The sequence below is a fragment of the Eptatretus burgeri genome, chromosome 17 (assembly GCF_056783735.1).
Source record: "Eptatretus burgeri isolate ZD-2024b chromosome 17, Ebu_testis_v1, whole genome shotgun sequence".
Taxonomy (NCBI): Eukaryota; Metazoa; Chordata; class Myxini; order Myxiniformes; family Myxinidae; genus Eptatretus; species Eptatretus burgeri.
In genome coordinates this window covers 28,343,553-28,362,011 of record NC_140977.1, presented here as the reverse complement: position 1 = coordinate 28,362,011, position 18,459 = coordinate 28,343,553, and the positions used below count along the sequence as shown (strand labels likewise).

Below are 18,459 nucleotides of genomic sequence, written 5' to 3'. Positions count from 1 at the left end.
GAATTGGTCATCTGACCAAATTGAGCAACTGGGCAAGAAGGACCTTGGTCAGGGAGGTGAGCAAAAACTATAGAGTTTCTTAGCTGAGATGGGAGAACCTGCTGGAAAGACAACAATCTCTGCAGCACTTCACAAATCTAAGCTTTATGGGAGAGGGGCCAGACTGAAGCCACTCCTGAGAAGAAAAAAGAGAGACACATGACAGCATGCATGAGTTTGCAAAAAGGCACGTGAAAGAGAGAGCATGAAGCAAAAGATTCTGTGGTCTGATGAAATTAAAATTGAACTCTTCGACCTAAATGCAAAGCGCTACATCTGGTGGAAAACGAACACAGCTCATCACCCTTCCAACACCATCCCCACCGTTTAGCATGGTGGTGGCAGCATCATGCTCTGGGGATGCTTTTCAGTGGCAGGAATTGGGAGACTTGTAAGGATAGAGGTAACAATGGAGCCAAATCCAGTGAAATCCTTGAGGAGAACCTGCTTCAGAGTGCAAAAAACAACTTGAGACTGCAGCGAAGATTTATGTTCCAACAGGAAAATGATCATGACCCCAAACATGCAGCCAAAGCAACACGAATAGCTTCAGAACAAGAACATGAAACTCCTCGAGTGGCGCAGCCAAAGCCCAGATTTCAATCCCATTGAGAATTTGTGGAAAGATTTGAAGATTGCTGTTCACCGACATTCCCCATCCAACTTGACAAAGCTTGAGCAAATATGCAAGGAAGAATGGGAGAAAACCCCCAAATCCAGATGTGCTAGGCTGTTAAAGACATACCCAAGAAGACTCGAAGCTGTAATCACTGCCAAAGATGCTTCTACAAAGTATTGACGCAGGGGGTTATTGATGCAAGCCATTTCAGCTTTTCATTGATTTGTAAAAATTTCTAAAAACATGTTTTCACTTTGTCATTATGGGGTATCTTGGGGAGATTGATGACATTTTTTTAAAAATTCAATCAATTATAGATTCAGCTTGTAACAACAAAATGTGAAAAAGTCAAGGGGTGTGAATACCTTCTGAAGGCACTGTACGTGTGTGTGGGTATCTCTCTCCACATATTTTTATAGCTACTTTTTAAAAACAAAGTACAGTATTTTAAAGGTGCATTACATTTATTTTAAGTGCCACATGTTATCGTTTACATTTTATTTCACTCGAGGTAATCAAAAACAAGGCCCTTCTGCACCATCAGAATTTCAAAACGGGGCGGATTCCCAGGGACTGTCACTCTCCCACTGGTGACACCCTCGGGGCAGCCACCTCCACCTCTAACTTAAACTTGGGGAAAAAAAAAACAATAAACCTGTACAGCTGTATGCTGTCAAAGACAATTTCTGTATCGATCTGTCTTTTACAATGATTCCCTAAATGGGGAGCCAACAATGTTAATCTGGCTTTGCATATAGAGTGCTACCTATCACAGTAGGTACAGTATTTGACCAGCATACCAACACACAACGGCCTACTCTTACAAAGTGACCAAGGAGATCTCCCAATGTATACCAGTAAATGGGACACCAAATTTATCTGCCAGTATAAGGATGGTGTACTCACTGATGCAACGAAACACCAGGAAGGCAGTCTACAGTCTAGTTTGGAATTGAACCCAGACAAGACAGCTCAGAGGCATGCCCACCAACTCTGTCTGAGCTATTCTGCCAGCACCATCAGCATTAAATAATGTTTGTCAAATTATTCAACAACAGCTCAATTACGTATGAGTTTTAACATCATCACCGAGGCACCAAAACTCGGGATCAACATGGATGTGTTCCAAATCAAGAGGAAATATGTACGAAGTACCCCGACTTAGAGAGAGAACTTACAACTGCAATAACAAAGAAAACAGAATGCAAAGGCTTATTCAACAGAATGTAAAAGAGGAAAAACCAAAAGGCAAAGCATTTCAGAACGGTGCAAATTTAACGCGGGCTTTTATTTATAAAAGGCAGACAGTTTTCTCTAGGATGCAAGAAACTTTGTTCCTCGATTCCCGTTGAGAACAGATGTCAAAACGTGATGCAAAATAAAACAACAGCAACATCACTACCTGGTCGTTTTGGGCCAATCTACATATTAAGCAAGCATGGATGAACGGTTTTGCGTATCGTACGCACATCTGCATCAGTAGACAGGTTGTTGAGACCAAAGTGGAAGGAAATACTGCACTCGTTAATTACACGTATGACAGAAACACTTTTTGCTTACTCTTAATTAACGTTATTTGTGGGCAATTGGTGAAGCCTAGCGATCGAAACTTGTATAAAGCTCTCAACACTGCTCGTTTACAGCCTCATAGCATGGAGCCTTCGTGCTGTTAAAGATTACTTGTAACCCGGAATAGCAAGGTCGGAACAACAGTAATTGTAGTGTTAAATGATGGGTGAAATGGAGGTTGACAAGCTTACATTCTGGTGCTTTATGGGTGTGAGAAGTTGGCAAATTAAGAGGTCACGGAAATCGTTCAAATTAGCCCCCCCCACCCAAAAAAAACCCCTTACAATTCGACATTAATCCACTGGATTTAAAGGTTTTTTTTCAGATTTGATGGCAAAGGAATGACGAAATAAAAGATTTTTCAAAGACAAGTAACCGAAAGGCTCGTTCCACCAACAAAATGCAATTTTTTTTCCTGAAACAGTAACGATAAAAGAACTTTTTTTTTGTTTTAAAACGACAAAGAAACCTGTTTTAAAACCAAGTAAGAGGGTTTTGGAAGAAAGAAAAAAAGGGGAGGGGTTCAATCTTTACAAAGGATGTGGGAATGTTGAAGGTTATGGGGGAGGGGGGAGGGATGGGAAGAAGAATTCCAAATAAGTCCGTTATCAATATACATTGGATATCAACCGTGTGTGCTACATTGAGAGGAAAAGGAAAGCCAAGTAAATTTGAGGATCTGCAAAGGCAAGGATGAGAAATGGTCAAGGGAAGAGTCCTGGAGGAAGTTAATTAAATTCCTATAAAACATCAAGGAAAATAATTAACAGCAACAGCAGCAGTGGAAGAAATCATCGACGTATCAGCAGCTCCAGCAGAAGGCTGGTTCGTATGTTCTCGTAACCCATCGGACAAAGGCAGGCCATCTTCCAAAGGACGCGCATGAAGGTGTAAAATTTGGTCTCCCGCGAAAAGAGCTCAGCTTCCACAGTGAGGAGCTAAAAAAAAATCCTTCTCAACAAAGCAAGCAAAAGGGCCGAGGCTCGCCTCCACCTGCCATCAGAAACAGCCCTGGTCATGGCAAAAAGGATCGATGGCTTTCAGTAGGTGTTTAGGCTCAGAGAACGGGGCATCTTATTGCCGATGAGACGAGAGGATCGGTTGCTCCCAAATTTGGCATGGGCGCCTCCGATCACTGGTGACGATGCCTGCACGCATGCTTGAGCTTTCTGTAGCTCCCTACAAAGGTTCGGGGAACAAGAACAGATGGGGGTGTAAAATGGGCACGATTGATGAAAATCTATGTGCGAGATGTTATTTGCATTATCAAATCCATGGATAAGCATTTTAAACTTTCATACATTGATCAGCTTAAATAAACAATTAACAGGCATCAGTTTCACCCTTTTTGGGCTCATTGGCTTGGAACTGCTTCCAAGTTAATGTGACTAGCTTAATGCTTCACCAACAACTCTCGAGGAAAAGCAGCTAAGACAAGCAAGAGTGTTTCTCTCACTCACACACACACACACACACACACACACACACACACACACACACACACACACACACACACACACACACACACACACACACACACACACACACACACACACACACACACACACACACTATGCCAGGATAAAAATGCGTCAGGGTAGGTGGAAGCGAAATGGCGGGGGATGCAAAACATCGGTGAAAGTAGAGAGGGTATGGGGCATAAATGGAGATTGGATGGGGTAGGGGTGGCAAGGGGTTCCTCCTTTTGCATATGTGGAGGAAAATTTTAATATACAACAAAGCCTGAAAGCAACTGCTTCAAAATTTGGATTTTGTCCCTTTTTTTTAATAGCAGTTTCAAAATTATTTACCAAATAATTGATCGAAATGCATCATACCTTTCCAACAAGGCATTCTTAAAGCGTTCCTCGCTTAGTTCCCTTTGAAGTTGTGCCGAGCTTTTTCGGCTGCCAGGAAGGAGCGCAGCGTGCCTTACAAGCTCCGAGGAGGAAGGTCTTCTCTCCGGCTCAGGAGAAATCATAGCCTGGAAGAGAGTGCACAAGAAGTTTTTGCCCGAGCCGGCGAAAGCAGTTTGTGGCTGTACTTACAGATGGCGTTGGAAACCATATTAAATCGAGGTATTTGTGAAGATTTTACTCTATCTCTCCGCAACAATGATGGCACTTTTGCTGTGGCTACACTGTAGGTGTGAGAGGATATTGTTCTTGTCTGCCGATGAAGCATTACCGTAAGAAGGCGGGTGAGAGCAGGGGAGAGCGGTCGTGGTATCTGAGGGAGATGGCCACTGCGGATCGTGTGCCATTCGGGGCCGTTTGCAGGCAGCAGTCCACAACCTGCTGCCTCCACAGCAGTCAATGACAAAGCAAATACATCTGCCTTTGGCAAGTTGCAGAATCGCTGATGGAAAAACAATGGTGGAGTGGGATGATAGTACCAATCAGTGAAAAACTGACAAGACACACAACGTGCAGACATAATAAATATAAACTTTATATATTTGATAAAGTGGTGATTAAAAACCTTTATATATTTGAAGAGGTAGATTGTGCTTGCATTTGACAAGTGGCAAAATAAATCATGTGAATCAAGAATGATCAGAAGAGCTCTATATTTAAGTTTACAAGTATAGTAATTACAATTTTCAAATTTAAATAGTTAGACCAGGCTGTCATTAATTTCTTAGTACAGTCAGAGAATTTGGCTAGGCTATTTACAATCTATGGAGTGTAAGGAACAGTTTCAAAATATGCACTGCGACACGTACCACTCACTGCACACAATCCGTAAATGATGAATGCTTACTACTTCCTACCACATTACACCATTCGTAAACGGCAAACGCGAGACACTTCTTGAATCATCCCACCATAAAACCTGGCTCGGTTATGTTGACGAACTATTTTGTGATTTTCTCACTGAAATTATGGATTCAAGTTACATCAGTATGACAAATTTAAATTTTCTTGCCCACCTAGAAAGTACTAAACATATAGTGTGTGTGTGTGTGTGTGTGTGTGTGTGTGTGTGTGTGTGTGTGTGTGTGTGTGTGTGTGTGTGTGTGTGTGTGTGTGTGTGTGTGTGTGTGTGTGTGTGTGTGTGTGTGTGTGTGTGTTGAGAACACACACACACACACACACACACACACACACACACACACACACACACACACACACACACACACACACACACACACACACACACACACACACACACACACACACACACACACACACGTCGCTGACGGCATACGTCCTTTCTTGTATCAGTCACCTCAGCCTTCACCTCCACCAAGCCTGCACACAAACTACTGTACTTTGCATCGCACATAAAGAAATGTATCTTACTGTAGAGTGACGGAGAGGCATCGTAAAAGTGTTACCTTAAAAGTGTTAACCTAAAAGTGAAATTTGATGTTATTCATCAAATGACATGTGGTTGATGTTGCCGGGGTTAGGTTTGCCTCCGACAACGTTGCATACCATCAACAAAAATAGGACCGCGCGTCCTGAAGCTCACCTCGATCAGGATCAACAGTGACTCAAACTCCCCCAGAGGCCTTAGACCAGTGTTCCTCAAGGTGGGGTGCGGTGGGGCGTGGCAATATTTTGGTGGGGCATGAGGATTCAAAACTCTTTTCAAGATCAAAGGAACCATGATGTGGCTGTCTGAGGAGAGCGAAAATAAATACCCAAACTCGACTACTTTGGCAAGGGAAGTATTGATAAATTTTCCATCATCTTATTTAGTCGAATGTGGATTTAGTGTTGCTACCGATTTGCTGCAAGCTAAGAGAAATCGACTGGAAATCACGAAACGTGGTGATTTAAGGCTGAAACTGACAAAATTGGTTCCTCGAATCAAGCAAATCTGCAGCCAGCGTCAAGGACAGGGCTCCCATTGAAGTGAGTAGCAATTGAATAAAATTTGCAATAAAGTTTGTTTTAATAAAGCCTTTTGAATACATATGTAGTATATACTGTCGTGTCTCCAATCATGGTGGGGCGTACGATTTTTTTTTGAAAAATCAAAGTGTGGCGTGGGACAAAAAGGTTGAGAAACACTGGATTAGACCCTCATTTTTTAGCTCCCGTTGGACTTAGACCAAAACGGGGGATTATGGATTTGGTCTAGATTTTCGTGACTGTGCATGCATGTGTGTGTCGACAACCATATCTTGGACATGTATGGACCGATTTTATTCGTACTTGGCACAAAGACAACACATGATGGTATACATATGCGCATCATTTTTTCCAACATCATATCCAAGATGGCCGACTGGCGGTCATTTTAGTTAAAAAATAAAATAAAAACCGGTGTCGAGCACCATTTCCCGGACATGCATTACTAATGTTGTTCAAACTTGGCACACAGATCATGAAGGATGGCTTACATAAGCACGTCATTTTATTTTTCCAAGATGGCCGATTGGCAGCCATTTTAGTTGTAAAAAAACAACCTCATGTTGAACACGTCCTCAACCATTTTCCAGACAAGCATTTAACGCTTTTGTTCAAACTCGGTACACAGAAAATGAATGATGGCTTACATTAGCACGTCATTTTAATGCGGTCGATGCACTTTCGTACATGACAGGTGATGAAAGTAGTGGTGAAGTTTCAATTTTTTTTTGTATACACTGTTGAGGTTAAATGAGACCCAACACACAGAACGTACAAGGAGAGCAGAAGACAAGAAGGGCGGTAGAGGGAAGGAAAAAAAAATCACTGTGGAACAGAGACATGAGAAGATCTGTGGAAAGGAGAGGGATGGGGTGGGGTACACAGGGTAAATAAGATGGACACTAAAGAGATTGCCAGGTCCTTACACGACAGGGACTTTCAGGAAGGAAAGCAGGAAATTTGAAGGAGTTGGGTTTGGGGTGGATTAGCAGGGAAAGAAAAGATTGTGGTTTTGGATGGGGGAAGATGAGAGATGGTGATGGGAGAAGACAGAAAGACCACTGACCTGCCTGTGGTGAGAGAGTGAGAGACCCAAAGACAGCCTCATCGTGGGAGATAACAATGATCCTAAATGCCACAGCGTGAAGCCGAGGAAGGTGAGAGGAGGGAGCACCAGCCCAGAGGGGAGAGCAGGACTCCCACCAGGCTGCAGATGAAAGCTTTGGATGTGGTCAGGAGCTAAGCTGTGACAAGGAAGGACTTTGCATGATGGAGGATGCCCAGTCAGTGACTGGCTTTGGAGGCCAGCTTGGAAATGTGGCTTTTTCAGGAAAGATCATGGCAGATAGTGAGACCCAGAAGTTTGAATGAAAGGACTTCTTCAAGAGGATTGTTGAGAAAGTACATTGGGGGGAGGGTTCCAGATGGTCTTTTCGGAGAGACATCGTGAGAGTGTGAGATTTGTCAGGATTGAAAGACATGCTCCATGTGTTGGACCAGTTTGTGATTTTATCCAGATCAGCAGAGAGAGAAGAGGCTGCTGCCTGAGGGATGACAGATGGTACAGCAGAGGGTGGAGTCATCAGCAAAGATGTAAAGAGGATTTTCCAGAGAGTCAGAGAGATCATTGATGAAAACCAGACAAAGAACCGGGCCCAGAACACTGCCTTGAGGAACTCTAGCCTGGACAGGAAGAGGGGATGAGAGAACTCCAAAAAGGGCCACACGCTGGCTGCCACAGGAGAGGAAGTCTGTGAGCCACGAGTGGAAATGTCCTTGGATACCATAGGAAGAGAGTTTGGTGAGCAGGGCAGGGTGCCAGACCACATCGAAAGCATGCAATATGTCTCGGAAGATGGCTCCGATTTCACATCTGGCATTGAGGATCTCCATCCACTGTTGGGAGAGCAGAAGCAGCATATCCACAGAAGAGTGACCTTGTCTGAATCCAAATTGATGAACAGAAATCAAGCCATTTGGGAAGAGGCAGGATTTAATGTCTGAAGTGATGATGGACTCCATAACTTTGATGATTGGGAGAAGGCTGATAATTGGGAGGTCTGTAGTTGCAGGGATCTGTTTTTGTACCTTTTTATGCAGAGGTGTAATATTTACTGATTTCCAAGCAGATGTCAGATGAAATTGAGCAAATGAGAGGGTGAATAGAACAGAGAGAGGGTGAGTAAGAGCAGCAGAGCAGGTTTTTAGGACATGTGGGCTCATGCCGTCTGGACCGGTTGCAGAATCTGAGTCGAGGTTTGACAGCAAGCTCTCCACTTTGTCAGGAGAAAAGGAAACAGAGTCCAGGAACAGCTGGGTGCGACTGGACAAGGTGGGTACAGAAAGCGATGGGTTTTGGACACAAGATTTAGAAGCAAACACAGAGTTTAGGCATTCAGCCTTTTCACATGCAGTGTCAGCTGTACGGCCATTTGAGGTTAGGGAGGGTATGGAGGGGGAACATTCACCAGAAACAGACTCAACTAGATGCCACCAGGATTTGGAGGAGGGAGACAGATTTGACATTTCAGACTTCAAATGAGAAAGATGTTTTCTGGCTCTCCTGAGGGTAGACACTTGTTTCAAGTTTTGTGGAAGGAACTGAGAAATTGTGTGTAGTTTCAGAGAAGAAAGCAAATACCTACAGGGGGGAGAACAAGTATTTGATACACTGCCGATTTTGCAGGTTTTCCCACTTACAAAGCACGTAGAGGTCTGTAGTTTTCATCATAGGTACACTTCAACTGTGAAAGACGGAATCTTAAACAAAAATCCTGAAAATTACATTGTATGATTTTTCAATAATTAATTTGCATTTTATTGCATGAAATAAGTATTTGATAAATCAGAAAAACAGAACTTAATATTTGGTACAGAAACCTTTGTATGCAATTACAGAGATCAGACGTTTCCTGTAGTTCTTAACCAGGTTTGCACAGACTGCAGCAGGGATTTTGGCCCACTCTTCCATACAGATCTTCTCCAGATCCTTCAGGTTTCGGGGCTGTCGCTGGGCAACACAGACTTTCAGTCCCTCCAAAGATTTTCCATTGGGTTCAGGTCTGGAGACTGGCTCGGCCACTCCAGGACCTTGAGATGCTTCTTCTGGAGCCACACCTTAGTTGCCCTGGCTGTGTGTTTCGGGTCGTTGTCATGCTGGAAGACCCAGCCACGCCCCATCTTCAATGCTCTTGTTGAGGGAAGGAGGTTGTTGGCCAAGACCTCGTGATACATGGCCCCATCCATCCTTCCCTCAATACGGTGCAGTCGTCCTGTCCCCTTTGCAGAAAAGCATCCCCAAAGAATGATGTTTCCACCTCCATGCTTCACGGTTGAGATGGTGTTCTTGGGGTTGTACTCATCCTTCTTCTTCCTCCAAACACGGCGAGTGGAGTTTAAACCAAAAAGCTCTATTTTGGTCTCATCAGACCACAAGACCTTTTCCCATTCCTCCTCTGGATCATCCAGATGGTCATTGGCAAACTTCAGACGGGCCTGGACATGCGCTGGCTTGAGCAGAGGGACCTTGCGTGCGCTGCAGGATTTTAATCCATGACGGCATAGTGTGTTACTTATGGTTTTCTTTGATACTGTGGTCCCAGACTCTTCAGGTCATTGACCAGGTCCTTCCGTGTAGTTCTGGGCTGATCCCTCACCTTTCTCATGATCATTGAGGCTCCACGAGGTGAGATCTTGCATGGAGCCCCAGACCGAGGGAGATTGACTGATATCTTGAACTTCTTCCATTTTCTAATAATTGCGCCAACAGTTGTTGCCTTCTCACCAAGCTGCTTGCCTATTGTCCTGTAGCCCATCCCAGCCTTGTGCAAGTCTACAATTTTGTCCCTGATGTCCTTAGACAGCTCTCTGGTCTTGCCCATTGTGGAGAGGTTGGAGTCCGATTGATTGAGTGTGGACAGCTGTCTTTTATGCAGATAACGAGTTCAAACAGGTGCAGTTAATACAGGTAATGAGTGGAGAATGGGAGGGCTTCTTAAAGACAAAACTAACTGGTCTGTGAGAGCCGGAATTCTCACTGGTTGGTAGGTGATCAAATACTTATTTCATGCAATAAAATGAAAATTAATAATTTGAAAATCATACAATGTGATTTTCAGAATTTTTGTTTTGGATTCTGTCTTTCACAGTTGAAGTGTACCTCTGATAAAAATTACAGACCTCTACGTGCTTTGTAAGTCGGAAAACCTGCAAAATCGGCAGTGTATCAAATACTTGTTCTCCCCACTGTATTTTGGGGAAGGGGGTCAAAAAACACCCCATAGACCCTCTTTACGAGCAGAGATTTTGATGCGGTCAATAAACCTTTGTTAGGCATCAGATATGAAGCTTGTGGCCAAGTTTCATCAAAATTGTGTGTTTGGTACAAGTGATAATGACTGAAGTGTTCACAGACTGACCGACTGACTCACTCATTCACTCATGGACACTGCTCGATCGCATAAGTTCAGGTGAGATAAAAATGCTGACATTGCACATCGTGCTTTGGTTTGAACGCAAGGAAAAATGAAAACGCTAAAATAAGCTTAAATTTTTTTTTTTTCAATATGTCTGCTAATTGTTCTTTAATTTTATTTACATGTGTGTTTGAATCTAACTTTCTTCAAACAAAAAAGGGTAATATCATCGGTAAAAAGCAAAATATAAGAGGTGAAGTGGTGACATGAGGAAAGCATCACCCGCTTATCTCTATTATAATACCAAGCTTGCACACTAAACTCGGCTCGCTGTCACACGATCCCTATGAAATTGCTGTGGCACTTAGCGGACATGCCGACAATGTTTGGGAAGTCTTGGCGTTCCATAGTACCACTTGCATTTTGCACAATGTGTATTTTTGTCATTCCCCATGTACGGTCTGTCTTCTGCTACCAGCTATGTTGTACTGCTATCCCGTGCATGTGCATGGGTATCGCTAGTTTCATTAATTACTATGAGAAATATCGCTTTGATTTGTTTTTTTGATATTCGTCCCATCTTTCAGGAATGCATCCCCTATGTAAACTGGCATCTAACCATATAAAATATATGTATACTGTTGGACTCCGACATTCGCAGGGGATAAGTTCCTGGGAAATGCCGCAAATGTCAAATCCGCAAATGTCGGGGCATTGTTTCAATGGGAACGAGAAGGGCACTCAGTAGAGCGCATACCTCGCCACACAATGCCTGATCCACGAGAACATATCTAGCCCAATACATTTTTGAAATAGCATGCTATATATCGTTTTTGTTCCTATCTCTCAATGGTGAAGAATCACTTTTAAAAATTCTAGTAGTTGGATCCGGATCCAGATCTTCACCATAATCTAATCAGTTCGTCCTTGTCACACACCCAACCTGTCCACAAAATTTTCATCCGGATCCGTCCACAACTTTTTGAGATATCCTGCACACAAACAAACAGACAAAGTGGTGACAACATAACCTCTCACCTTAGGTGGGTGGCGGAGGTAAAAAGGGGCATAAGGTTCCCAGCAGTTAGTGAGTCATAAGGGACTCGAAGGAAACTTCAACGTTGTGACATATGCCTCCGCTGATATTATTACATCATTTTCATATTTGTCCCAAGTTTGATTTAAATCCCTAAACCTAGATTAAAAATATTAAATAATTCTGGCTACAGATCATGTTCCCGATCAGGTTGAAATTTAAAATTTATATTCCACATGTCTACTAGATCATAACTGTGACATTTCACATTGATTGATGAAGCGGTTCAAGTGAACGATTTTTAAAAAGATTTCCGTTCAAACCAATATGGCTGCCAGACCATTTGACCTATTAAGTATTCGTGAACACCCTGGTATCCCCAAGGCTTAGGAAACATGCAAGTGAAGTTTCTCCTCGATCTGTCAAGCCGTTCTGGAGAAGATTTTAAAATGTTTATTCTTCAAAAAAAATCATAGCTTCCATACCATGCAACTTATGACACCATAGGTGGATAATTTTTTTGGTCCTTATTGATAGGTGATCAGACCTTGAGGTTTATCCTCGATCTGTTCAGCTGTTTCGGAGAAGATTTTTGAAGGCTTGATGTTGAAAACAATATGGCTGCTGAACAACGTGACCGATGACTTGATGAATTTTTTTACCAATTACAATTTAGTCCTGGATGACCATCAAAAACTTTCACATTGATCGGATAAAGCGTTTGACATATCGCGGGTTGAGAGACATAATGTTGTAACTGCATTTTTGGCGGGGTTGAATAAAATGGCTCATGTCTTTCAACACCATATTTCGTGGGTTGAGAGACATAATGTTGTAACTGAAAATTTCCCATTTCCTGCAAATTGCTAATGAAAGATAAATATGGTGTTGAAAGACATGAAAGCCATTTTATTTGGTTTTGCCTGAAATGCAGTTACAACATTATGTCTCAACCCGCGATATGCAATTAATACATCATAACAAAGCCAAGTGGGACGTCATCAAAAAAATATTTTTAAATCACACTTATTTCCCATGGGAAGAACTTGACATGTGCTAACTTTCAATTTTCTCCATGAAGCAGTTTCAGAGATAGAGGTCCAATTGTTTTTCTTTTTTCCAACATGGCTGCCACACCATGTGATCTTTGACATCATAATTATCGCAAAAACATTGCACGAGTAGTCACATCTATGGTGAAATTTTTGTGTCAATCAGATAAGTGGTTGTAGAGAAAACAGAGAAAGTTAGCATGGACGGACCACCCGAAAACATAAATGTCGAAAATCTCATGGGGGGGGGGGATAAAATAAAATAAAAAACAAACGACGAATATATGAAGCACAAGGCCATGAATGTCGAAGCAGGTCACATTTTATGAACTGCAAATGTTGGGGTCTGACTGTTTGTATATATATATATATATATATATATATACACACACACACATACTTGTGTGGATTGGCTCGCTATGCTCACCTCTCCACACGTCGTTGCAGAAATCGACGTTACAGATTTGCTGTTGGCATTATTTACACGAATCGTAATACAAACATTTCTTTTCAAAAATTTATTTGTAATATTGGTGAAATTATATTTATTTAAAATTTATTTGAGATATAAGAAAGTCCAAGTGGTCTAAATGGTCAAGGGTCTAAGCTGTCTAATGTGTAAAGGATCGAAATGGTGTTGAGGTATCAGGGGTCTTTCAGTGACTTGTGTCTTTGGGGTCTTTTGGGGTCTTGAGGAATTAACATTCAAACAGGACCTGATTAATAGGCATGTAATCTTCACGGTTTCACCATTCTTTTTGTTTGTGTATATATATATATATATATATATATATATATATATATATATATATATATATATATATATATATATATATATATATTTATATATATATATATATTTATATATATATATATATATATATTAGTTAACCCCCGCTTTATCGTGGTTCACCTATCGCGCCCCCGGTTCATCGCGGGTTTTCCCTTGGAACGTAACCAATTTTTTTCTGCGGATTCCCCCGGAACATTGCGGTAATAATATATAAAATATAAATTATTTAAGCAATAAATTATAACGCGTAGTGCTCGACCAGTCACACAACGTACTAGACAAAGTTTCGCTTGTGAACTTCGAATATTTTCTACGTTTTTTCTCCAAGCCCCACGATGCCGCCCAAACGCCCTGCACCTTCTAAGGCTTCTGGCAAGGAACCGAAGCGCCAGAGGAAGGTCCTGACGCTCCAGGAGAAAGTTAAGGTGCTCGATATATGCTTCGGGAAGGAAAAAGGTTTTCCGCCGTTGGACGAGCACTGCTCGTACCCAGCACCTCAAAACCGACCAGACCAGACGAGTCGATCTCCAGCACCTCAAACCCAATCACTGCCAAACCGACCAGACCAGACGAGTCGATCTCCGGCACCTCAAACCCAATCACTGCCAAACCGACCAGACCAGACGAGTCGATCTACAGCACCTCAAACCCAATCACTGCCAAACCGACCAGACCAGACGAGTCGATCTCGGGCACCTCAAACCCGATCACTCCCAAACAGACCAGATGAGTTTTTTTGGGGGCGGCGTCCATTCATCGCGGATTTTCACTTTGCGTGGGGAGGTTTGGAACGTAACCCCCGCAAGAAACGGGGGATTACTGTATGTATGTATGTGTGTATATATATATATATATATATATATATATATATATATATATATATATATATATATAAACACACCACCACACGATTAAAAATACCTCACCTCTACATACAGTCATGGCCAAAAATATTGGCACCCTTGCACTTTTTTCAAATAATGCACCATTTCTTCCAGAAAATTGTTGAAATGAATAAATCTTTTAGTGTCCATCCATGTATTTATTTGGTTTGGAGTGGAACGAAACAAAAAAGGTTTAAAAAAAATTACTGCATCTTTGCTTATTCCACACAGAAATCCGAAAATGGTCCGGACAATATCATTGGCACCTTTTTTGAAGTTGTTCTAAATAATTAAATTTCAAGCAGGTGATTCTCCTTTACTTTGGAATTGAGATCACCTTTGGTGAGTTGCAGGTGTCTGCAATATTTAATAAATATACCCATCAGAGAAGGGGAATCCCCCACCATTGAAAAATAATTGAAATCAGATAAGCGATTTTCCATTTATTACAAAAAACATTTTTTTCAAGATGGCCGCCCCAGTCGGCCACCTTGGATCCGGCCATGCCCAAAATCAATAGAGTTCTTCCTTTTCAGGTGGTACATGTGTGACCCAAATTTCAAATCGATATGGCGAACAGTTTATGAGTTATCGCACTCACAGCTATAAATGTTGACGCCGGATGGACGGACGGATGACAACAATATCCCCCTTCCGCCATGCGGCGGGGGATAAAAAAAATCACTCATTCAACGAGTTTGAATGGAAAAAGGAATCTTTCTCCTGTTTTGTGTCACTGTGTGTACCACAATGAGCATGGAGAAAAAGAAAACCAGAGGATTGTCTGAGGAGGTCAGACACAAGATTGTAGCCAAGCATAGACAATCTTAAGACAAGTCCATGTCTAGAGACCTTCATGTTCTTGTGTCTACCATATGCAATGTTATCAGGAAGTTTAAGGCCCATGGCACTGTAGCCAACCTCCCTGGACATGGCCGTAAGAGAAAACTTGATCGAAGATTGCAGTGAAGGAGTGTTCGAATGGTGGAGAAAGAACCTCGATAAACTGCCAAACAGATTCAAGTTGACCTTCAGACACAAGGTACGACAGTTTCAGCTCGCACCATCCGTCACCAACTCAATGAAAGGGGGTTCTATGGTAGCAGACCCAGAAAGACCCCACCACTGAGAGAGAGAGAGAGAGACTTTAGAAAGCCCGACTGGAGTTTGCCAAAACACACATGAACAAGCCAAAATCCTTCTGGGAGAATGTCTTGTGGACAGATGAGTCCAAGTTGGAGCTTTTTGGGAAATCACATAATCTCTATGTTTACAGCAAACAAAATGAAGCCTTCAAAGAAAAGAACACCTTCCCGACAATCAAACATGGAGGAGGTTCAGTGATGTTTTGGGGTTTCTGTGCTGCCTCTGACACTGGGGGCCTTGAATGTGTGCATGGCATCATGAAATCAGGAGATTACCAAGGCATTTCAACCAGTTTCAACCAAGGAGCGCAATGTTTAAACCCAGTGTCAGAGAGCTGGTTCTCAGTCGAAGGTCATGGGTGTTGTAGCAGGACAATGACCCCAAACACAGATCAAAAAGTACCCATGAATGGTTCAAGACAAAACGCTGGACTGTTCTGAAGTGGTCAGCAATGAGTCCAGATCTAAATCTCATTGAACACCTGTGGGGAGATCTGAAAACAGCAGTTGGGAGAAGGCACCCTTCAAATATGGGAGAACTGGAGCAGTTTGCATAAGAAGAAGGGGCCAAACTGCCAGTAGAGATGTATAGGAAGCTCATTCATGGCTATAGGGAGTACTTGACTGTAGTTATTTTGTACAAAGGCTGTGCCACCAAATATTAAGTCGAGGGTGTCAATAATTTTGTCAATGCCATTTCTGTATATTTTCTGATTTATACGAATACATTAATTTCTGAATAAAAAACAAAGGTTCTGTAATATTAACAGTGAAATTGTGACTTATTTGAAAAAAGTGCAAGGGTGCCAATATTTTTGGCCATGACTAATTCTAAACAACTGCCACTGTGCAATTCAAAACACCTCACCACACGTCGCTCGAGAGCCCGGTTTGTTTTAACTGAGGATAAGTACGCGAGTTGCCGTGTTGTCACTGTTTACACCAAGCAGAATTCAAACATTTATTTTGCAAATTCATTTTTAATAATCATGATAATACATTTTCATAAGCAATGTAAATTGAAGGTTTAAGTTTCAAAAAACAATTTTTGTTTCCAAAAAAATACCCAAAGGACATACACATGGTAGAGGTAGGTGCAGCCCGGAAGTTTGGTACGATTTCATAAAAGTTTGAGGGAGAAATTCAGTGACAAGACAGGACAACACAACACAAGATGTGACAGACAATGCACAGAGATATATGTCTCTATCTCTGTCTTTGTCATACAAACTCCAAACTCTGGGTACAAATACAATTCTGTGGGGGGGGGAGGGGGGGGGTAATATAGGCCATGTCGTCGTGGCCTCACGTAGGGATTTGTAGGAAGAGGGGGTGGGGGTGTAAATTCTAAATGTCAGTGTGTACCATGTAGCGCCACCTGGTGGTGGTGGCAGAGTATTACAACTTCCAAATTTCCTTTGGCAACAAAGTGTTACTTATTCACGTTTCCCATCCCGTGCAATCCAAGCACATACATACACACATATACACAATGAAAACTCTCACATCCGAATTCCTTGGGACCGAACAGTATTCGGATTACAGAATATGAAACTTTATTTATTTATTCGTAAAAAATATTATATATATTGTTGTGGTTACCAAATTCGCAAACCACCATTCAGGTCCCTTAGGTGAGGTATCTCGGTAAGTACATGTGTAGTTAGGCCCAAACCCGTTGTCTAGTGGGAATACATGTCATTTATGCGTGCTGCGACTCTTCAGGATAGCCGTTTTTCTTTTACTATCTTTAATTTGGACCAACCGCCATTGTTACCACCACCAACCACCACATCAACCACCCACCGCGGCGCCGCTTCACGTCACACCTCGCAACCGTCGCATCGCCACCGTTCTTGCGCCGCTTGTGGGTACCGGTGTTGGACTCGTGCAGGGCGCGCGCCGAACAGCGTGTACAAAACCACGGATTTTCCACTTCAAAAACGGATCAAAAACGACACACGCACACTTTTGTTCCGTCCAATCGGTGAGCGAGGGGCGATTTGGCCCCGCCCCCAGGGCGTTGGAGGGCGATCGAGATATGCAAATTTATGGATCAAAAAGCATTCACGCCCACTTTTTCTCGGGCCAATGGGGAGCGAGGTGAAAGGTCGAAGGGAGGGGGTCAAAGATGAGAGGGCGAAGCCCCGGGGCTGATATAAGCGACCGCGTTCGTCAGTCCAGTGAGAGGAGAGTCGAGAACAGAGTTAAGACTTCGCGGGCGGTGGAGTTGGCAAGAAGGAGCTGGTCGTCGTGTGCGTTGGAGTCGGAGCGGAGGGGACGGAGCTGTGGAGAGGCGGCGACACCAGACGAGGGGGTGCTCGCGTCGTGCAGGGAGCTGCACCCCAGGGAGGCCGACAGCGCGACCTGGCCGAGGTGGAGACGCTCGTCGCGGGACAATAAAAATCCTCTATACCCCGAGCATCAGCAACCCCCTCCTGTTTCCCCCCGCGCTGAGATAGTGCGACCAAGGGGGCCCCTTTCCCACCCCCTACCAGACACTGCCCGCGAGGCCCGCGGAGTTGAGGCACCATCGCCGCTCCGCGTCTCATCACCAGACGGGTAGGCCCGACCCGGTCTCGGCCTCAGGCCCGCCTCATCCTTGAGGGTATTCTTTCCTTGGTTTTGGGTATGTGTTGTCGGCGCCGTCTGTGAAGTAAAATTGTATAAGTGTTGCCGTGTGCTCGGTAGTCGGATAGCTCTGCATTGTGTTTCTCTTTTATATTTGCTTTTTGTGTAATATTGTGTTTTTCTTTTTTGTGTGCTTTTGGTGGAATTGAATATGTGTGCTTTCCGTTCGTCGCGAATAAATGTGCTTTGTGTTGAACTGTTTCCCGCTTCGCTTCGTCATTTCCTTCATTGAATCCTCATCTTGCTTCACGTAAAGGGTTGGTAGTGGGCTGAATACGCCCGATAATTAATCGAACCGTCGAGGTCGACGATAACACCGCTCGGTTATCCCGATAGTACGGAACGGGTCGCTTAAGTGGCCCGTGTCCGAAGTCGACCTGCGGCGAGGTGCGATCGCCCGGTCTACCCTCCGC

The 18,459-nt window shown here is 43.1% G+C and overlaps 1 protein-coding gene across 1 annotated transcript in view; it reads right to left on the bottom strand.

Annotated features, from left to right (window-relative positions):
* Nucleotides 1-1,927: 1,927 nt before the first annotated feature.
* Nucleotides 1,928-18,459, bottom strand: part of LOC147009629 (wee1-like protein kinase) — a 32,267-nt gene continuing 15,735 nt past the window's right edge. Inside the window, exons 9-11 of the mRNA XM_085862949.1 lie at nucleotides 4,415-4,585; nucleotides 4,066-4,211; nucleotides 1,928-3,406 (exon numbers count right to left, since the gene is read on the bottom strand). Of these exons, the coding sequence (XP_085719075.1) occupies nucleotides 3,268-3,406; nucleotides 4,066-4,211; nucleotides 4,415-4,585 (456 nt within the window). The 3' untranslated portion in view covers nucleotides 1,928-3,267. The remainder of the gene's footprint in view (nucleotides 3,407-4,065; nucleotides 4,212-4,414; nucleotides 4,586-18,459) is intronic.